The 7,340-nt window shown below is 54.9% G+C and overlaps 1 protein-coding gene across 1 annotated transcript; it reads right to left on the minus strand.

The window, feature by feature from the left end:
- Positions 1 to 2,516: 2,516 nt before the first annotated feature.
- NRL (neural retina leucine zipper) lies at positions 2,517 to 4,241 on the minus strand. Its single transcript, XM_029237130.1, has 2 exons — positions 3,861 to 4,241; positions 2,517 to 2,924 (listed from the first exon to the last, which is right to left on the minus strand). Exons 1-2 carry the CDS (start codon positions 4,239 to 4,241, stop codon positions 2,517 to 2,519), a joined length of 789 nt encoding a protein of 262 aa, XP_029092963.1.
- Positions 4,242 to 7,340: the final 3,099 nt, after the last annotated feature.

Genomic DNA, 7,340 nt, shown 5'->3' on the forward strand with positions numbered 1-7,340 from the left:
ATGCTTTGCATATCCCTGACTCTCCAGAGTGTGGCCTTTAGTGGTTCAGAAGTCCAGCTGTGTACTTTGTTGTTTTGTTTTTTTTTTGGCCGCACCTTGCGGCTTGTGGGATCTTAGTTCCCTGACCAGGGATTGAACCCGGGCCCCCGCAGTGAAAGCTCTGAGTCCTAACCACTGGACCGCCAGGGAACTCCCTGTGTACTCTTAATAACATTGACAACAATAGCAAACATTGCCATTTAGCATGTGTGAACCTTTGTACTTAGTGTGTTTTAAATGCGTTCACTCTCACTAGGTAGTTACCATTATTTTCCCCATTTTCCTGACAAAGCAAATGAAGCTTGATTGAAGCTCACCCATGGTCAAAGAAGAACTGGTAAGCCTGAAACTTGAGTCCAGGCCCATCTGACTAAAAGGCCCACATTTAATCATGAGTGTGCAACTTCCGTTTGACGTGAATCCATGTGACCCTCAGCTTGTGACCCACGTGTGTGTAAACATGGCCCGGTTGTGTGTACGGGTGTAGGTGCGTATGGATGGGCATCTCTGCCCATATCTGTGCCGTGCAGAGCCTCAGCCACTTAAGGAAGGCAGGCAAGAGCAGTAGAAGGTCTGGATCACAGCTGTAGAGAGCAGGTGAGGACCTGAGGGATATCCAGAGTGAGGGAAGAAGATCTCCTAGAAGGTCTCCTAGAAGGACCTTGCCTGTCCCAGCCTCTCCCTTCAACGATGCACGTGGAAGGGGATGGAGGAGGAGAGGGTAAAGGTGCCGTGAGCCACTCAGAGAGAGGAGCCAGAGTCAAAGAGGGTGGCCAGTAGCCAGTAGTGGGAAAGGGAGAGAAGAGAAAGAAATCCTGGTGGAGATAGAGGAAAGGACTCCCATGGCAGGCTCCTGAGTGGAGGAGGGACGAGCTTGGCTAGAGGAGGGGGAGGGGGGAACAAGAATGGGGATGGGAAGAGACAGCTGGGGAGGGGGTGGGTAGAGGGGGCAGAAAGGAAGAGAGACATATGGGAGCCTCTTCCCCCACACCCAACTCCTTCTCCCCATTTATTATTTCCCTTAGAGGACCTACAACAGAGGCTGCTCCCAGGTAACTGCTCCCAGCCCAATGCCTCTGTTCTGCCCAGAGCCCCCGCCCACTCTCTCTGTAGGCTGCTGAACTAGAGGGCTGGGTTACCATGGCAACTGTGGGCCGCCAGGATAGCCACAGGCAGGCCTGGCCGGGTCACTACTGTTCCAGGGCTTCTATGCAGTGGAGGTGGGAGGGGGAGGCTCCATCTGGCCCAATCCCCACCCCTCCCCCCCATTTTCATTGGGGCTTCAGAACTGAGATGCTCCACGCCGCCCAGGGGGGGGGCTATCCAGCCTCTCTCCTTCTCCCTCTCCCTCTCCCTCTCTCTCTCTTTCTCTCTGTCATACACACACACACACACACACACACACACACACACACACAGAGGCCTGGAGCAAGGATACAGAATAAACACTTCTTAAATTGCAGGAACATCTAGCCAATAGCGTACAGTTGTGCCTAGACTTCAAGTTTAATTCACAAAAGCTGCATTCTCTCAGCTCCTTGCCAGGCTGGGGAAAGTCTCACCTCAGCCCTCAGAGAGACAGGAGGGAGCAGGGGCACCCTATGCAGGTCTGGAGGCCAAGGCAGCACGGAGGGAGCAACAGAGGACCAGGGCACGGGCCTATGCTGCAGTCGGCAAGCTGGAGCAGGACGGAAAGTCCCTTTGGTGAGGCTGAATTCGGGGCTTCTTGGGGAGACCACTGGGGCTCCCACGCTAAGGAGAGGCCAGAACTGGAAAGGTGTCAGAAGTCATCCAATTCACGTGAGGATTAGATGAGGTAATCGAGACCCAGGGAGCAAGTGATTTGCTCAGGGTGACTGCGAGGTATCCTGTGGCAGAGCTGAGACTAGCACCCCTGGCTTCAGACTCCTGCCCAGGGTTCTCTCCCAGCCCACACCAACCACCCCCAGAGCTCCTCAGGCCTTTGCTGCTCTGGGCCCTGGAGGCCACCGGCTTTCTGCAAGAAAGCCTCTTGAATAGAGTTCCTGGTCTGTCTTGATATTGGGAATTGAGATCTTGAAAATGCAGTAGTCCTCAAATGGGGAGGTTACAAGTCTTGGAATGAAAACATAGCCTCATTGCTAATTACCACCTTAGTGCACTACAGGTTGAAAACCTTGAATTAAAATCTAAGCTGAGCCGGGAGCTGCACCATTCCCTCACCTCCCATTCACTGTGCATCATCCACACCTCCTTGCGCCCCGCCCCCCCCCCAAGTGCCTGGCACTGACTCCTGCAGACTTCAGTGACCTGGTCATGTAGAGTGGAGCAGAAGGTGAAGGGTTTCTGTGCACGTCCTGCGTGAGGGAAGGGGACCTCTCTTCCAGAAAATGACCGGCATCTAACCTCAGAGCATGCCTTGAGGGTCCAGGAAGTTTGGGGATATTTGTGTGGTCATCCAAAGGAGTGTCTGGCACCAGAAGGCGCTCAGTAACCATCTAGTGAATGGTACAGCCGCCTCCCGGGTGGTGCGCGCCACCCGCCCACCGACTCCACCACTCCGCGGCCAGTGGCTCAGAGGAAGAAGGGGGCGTGGCCTCCGGCCCTGGGCCGCTCGGGGCCAGCCGGTCACAGCGAGCCTTGTAGAGGTCGCGCTCCCTGGCCAGGCGGGCCACCTCGGCCCGCAGCGCGTCCAGCTGAGCGGCCAGGCGGGCGCGCTCGGCCTCCAGCCCGCGCCGCTGTTGTAGCCGCTTGGAGCGACAGGCCTGCGCGTACCCGCGGTTCTTCAGCGTGCGGCGCCGCTGCTTCAGCCGCAGCGCCTCGTCGCGCCCGCAGCCCCGCAGCTGCCGGTTTAGCTCCCGCACAGACATCGACACCAGCGCCGCGTCCGAAAACCGCTCGGCCAGCTGCAGAGGGAACGGGCAGAGCCCGAGTCAGCGCCGGCTCCCGCCCTGCTCCAAGCTCGGGTGGCCCCGCCCACCCGGCCCCGCCCTCGGGAATGCTCCGCCCCCGGCTCCCACCTTTACCTGAATGTGCGCCTTCCCCTGAATCTGTCCCGCAGTCTAGATCCCGTTCCAGGTCCCAACACGCCCTCCCCTGCCCCGCACCCCCGCCACGGGTCCCCGACCCCTTTGGGTGGTCCCTGCGTGTCCCACCCACCGTCGGGCGAGCCAGTCGCCACCCTGAACCCCACATTGACCTAGAGGGGTCATGAGCATCCGGCTCCTGGCCCATGTGTGTCCCGTGGGCTCGGGCCGGACAGACCCTTCCCCTCCAACACACCTCGCTCCCCTGTCCTGAAGGCTGCAACCCTGTGACCCTCAAAGGATTTGGATTACATCTTAATGCCCTCAACACCCCTGTCTGTGTCTATAATTAATAGGATGAGTCCCAATCCTTCCTGAGAAGGTTGGGGGCTGGGGCAGCACGAAGTCTTGAAAAGGCCAACTTCACTCCGGTTCCCACAGTCTCAGCTCTGCTCCATTCCACGCACAACCCTTTCCGTGGTTCCCCAGACTGAGTATCTATATACCTCCCTTAATCAACCATTCCTGACGCCCTTTAATTCTCAGCTCTCCCCTTTTGGTCGATCCTCTTCTAACCTTGTCTTCTCCCTCTTCCTCCTGATTCAGCCTACTCATTTCTCTCTATTTGGAAAAAAGAAAAAAAGAAGGGCCAGAAAACAGTTTTCTCTATCTGATATCTTTTAAAAGTCCTTCTTCCCTTCTCCTGTCCTCTACCCCTTTCCCAATAGGTAACCCTCTCCGGGGACTCTCCTTCCTCTCTGGGCTGGCCTCCTCCCTCACCCTGCCCTCCCTCGGACCAGCTCGCTGATCACTCACCTGGGCATGCTGGGCTCCGTTCTCCTCTGGGCTCCCTGGGTAGTAGGTGTGGGGCCCTTCAACAGGGACTGGGCCCTGACCCTGCAGCAGCTCCACGGCCTCCTCAGGACTCAGACCCAGCACCTCCCCAGCCCCCAACTGCTGTTGCAGGGTGGCCAGCCAGTACAGCTCCTCCAGGCCTGGCCGGGTGCCCTCGGTGGCCCCCACCGTGCCCGGCTCACTGAAGGTGGGTGATGGAGGCACTGAGCTGTAGGGTGTGGAGCCCAGCGAGGCTGTCGGGGGGCCAGATCTCCCCTCCAAGGGCTCCCGCTTTACCTCAAACTTCATTAAGTCAAAGTCATTGACATATTCCATGGCCAGGGGACTGGGAGGCAGTGCCATTCTGGGGCTGGATTAGGAGGGGTGCACCTGCAAAAAAGGGGACAGGTTTGGAGCACCTGGAGGCTGCCTGCCAGCCTCCTTGACCAAAATCCGTTTCCCCCAAAGCCCAAGTGCCCTGGGGACAGAGTTCTGGAAAGATGGGGTGATGGCGCAGCCTGTTCCCTGCACAGTCACCTCCGGGCTGAGGGACAACTTCTTAGGTGGCAGGGGCTCCTGACCAGGGGGAAAGCAGCTTAAAGCCTGAGTGAAGAAGAGGATAGCAGAGCCTCCGGCCCGCTGGTTCCTCTGGGATCTACGAAAAACAAGAAGACTGTGGCAGCACTCCCAACTCTAGTGTTGGGACATGCTGAGCATCACTGTCATCTCAAGAGGCATCATTTCATTTCCAAGCAATTTAAAAATGTTGCTTAATTAACTGTGACAGAGTATGTGTATATTTTAGGGCAATGGAAAGGCACACGTGCTGTGGATTTTAAAATAGATGGATAACATGCTGTAATCTCTCTCTCTCTCAGAACACCCAGGCCAGTGCCTTGCACATAGTAGACCCTCAATGCACATTCATTCTATGGACTAATCGATGAATCCCTTTTCTAGAAGCAAGAGACTTTTCAAGAATCAGTTCTAGAAAGATCAGGACAGAGTGGTGACCATCTTTCCCCAAGTCTAATCTCTCCAAGGGAAACCAACCGAGACTGGTTTTCCTCCTTCCATCCAGGACCTGTGATGTTGTATGAACTTGAGCAGGTCACCTTCCCCTTCTGACCCTCGTTTCCCCTTCTGTTCAAGGAAGGTAGTTAGGCTTTAACATTTCTCAGAGAGTATTCTGTGAAACATGAAGTCTGAGACATATCCAAGAAGGGGTCTATGCGCAGATCATTCTTAGAAATGCTGTCTCCCATCCCTGTGAGCCTCTTGCACGTTCACAGAGCACCGCAGCATAGTAATCTGAGAAGTCCTTCGGTAAACCATCTGTTCAACTTCAACAGAGTGTCCCAAACTTATGTCACCCAGGAACCCTCCTCCCTGTTATCAACCACGGAGCATGTGCCCACCTGAGTCACCTCTGGCTAGGTGACCTTGGAGAGCCTTCCCAGCCTGGAAGTCCCAATCTTGAGCCCAACTCCCAGTTCCAACAGCCCCAGGAGGGACAAGGCAGAGACTGCTCGTCCCCATGGCTTAGAGTCTGGCTCCATCTCGATGTCCAAACCTAGGTAACCCACTCTCCAACCACATCTCAGGCCCCCAGGCTCTGCCCAGAGAGGTGGCAGGAAGGACAGGTCCTCTCTCTCTTCCTGTCCCAGGTGTTGCCCTATCTATTGAGTCCCTCACCCTTGAGAAGGCAGAGGGGATGGGAACAAAAACACAAATTGAAGGAATTGATCTTTGGCAGGGAGGAGAAGGTGAGACATAGAGAGAGGTGTCCAGAAAGAATTGGATGAAAAGCTAAGTGAGGAGGGCTGTTTATCTTTCTGATGTGATAGCAGTGAGGGACATAAAGCCAGTCAGGGTGGGAGTAGAGCAGGGGACAGAAGTGTGAAGATTCCTGAAAACAAACAACAGAAAGCAGACAGCAGGTGTCAGAGGAGGGGGCTCTAGGTGAGAGGCCTGGCACCCAAGTAGGCCTCAGACATACTCACTTTAGGGATGGCAGAGATGATTGGTCAGTGTCAAAGCCAGGCAGGCACAACTTCCCCAGAGACTGGAGGCCCCATTGAGCAGGGCCTGGTGCCTCTGTGCTCAGAACAAGGGGCTGTGGGCACAGAGCCCACTGGGTACTCTTAAAGGGCCAGCTCTCTGAGGTCATCCATGGTTCTCAGGCCTCCAACCAATGAGGTAAGGGGATCATTTGCATATCTCATTGGCCTGAGGGGTTGCAGGAAATGAGAGGAGAGGACGAGTCTGCCTGTTCTCAAGGAAGGCAAGGGGGCATCTTCCCCAACAAAGCACCTCACTGATGGTCTGACTCACCGTTCTCAGCTCCCCAGTACAGAGTGCCACATTGGCCCCTGCCGGCACCCTCATGAGGACACAACCCTCAGCCCTTGGTGACTGAAAGCCCGGGACTGGAAAAGAGGGCCAGACAAGCTTCCAGCACCTTTACCCTCCAAGGCTCCGCAGCATCCTGTGGGTGTTTTAGGGGAGTATAAGCTCTCCTAAGCCCACTCTCACCTGGCCTGTTGGGTCTGTCTCCTGTTTTCAGGAACGTTCACGTTTCTGCTCCCTGCCTCACTCCCACCTTATCTGGCCTCATGCCCCTCACAGTTATGGCATCAGAAAGATAAACAACCCTCCAGGACTTGCCCATCCTAGTCTCAGCCTCTCTAATTCCTGCGGACCCAGCCCCAGGACAGGCAGGTCAGCTTGGGTTCGGGAGCAGAAGGGGGAATGAGGAACCCTTTTCCTTCCTTCCAGGACACCTCGGGACACTGAAATCCAATCACCACCGATCCATCAGAGACACTTTTGTAACTGTCCTCATTTGCCCTCTGCTTCCCCTCACCTTTTCCTTGTGTGTGTCTCTGTCCCTCTTTCTTCCTCTCTCACTCCTCCTGGTTCCCAGATGGCTGGGGGGTGACCTACATTTTCAGCCTAATCCCCTAACACTTCTTAGAGCTATCATCCCCAAGTAGAAGTTGGAACAGAGATACTAGGAATTAGCCAAGGAGATGTTTAAACCTGTCTGAAGCTGTTTAAATAGGGTCTGTACTAGAATAGAACTCCAGGAGTTAAAAGCTATTTCCTACATTCTAAGGACATCCAAACACTCCCCTGGGGTTAACAGGTCCTCTTTCCCAACCGAGAGAGAGACCTGGGGGTCCATCAGCCCCAAGGATCAATGATAAAAATTAACCTGGTCCTAGCCTTAGATGTTAGGTAAAGAGCTGGTAGATTCAGATGATCTAAGACAGTGGTTCTCAGCCCGGGGTCCCCAGACCAGCAGCACCACCTGGGAACTTGCTAGAAATGCAATTCTCTAGCCTCACCTCAAACTTACTGAATCAGACACTCTGGGGATGGGACCAAAAGAAATCTATGTTTTAATGAGCTCTCCAGGTAATTTTGATGAACGCTGAAGTTTGAGAACCCCTGATCTAC

This window comes from Monodon monoceros, unplaced genomic scaffold, assembly GCF_005190385.1.
Source record: "Monodon monoceros isolate NGI ecotype Baffin Bay Population unplaced genomic scaffold, NGI_Narwhal_1 Super_Scaffold_21, whole genome shotgun sequence".
Taxonomy (NCBI): domain Eukaryota; kingdom Metazoa; phylum Chordata; class Mammalia; order Artiodactyla; family Monodontidae; genus Monodon; species Monodon monoceros.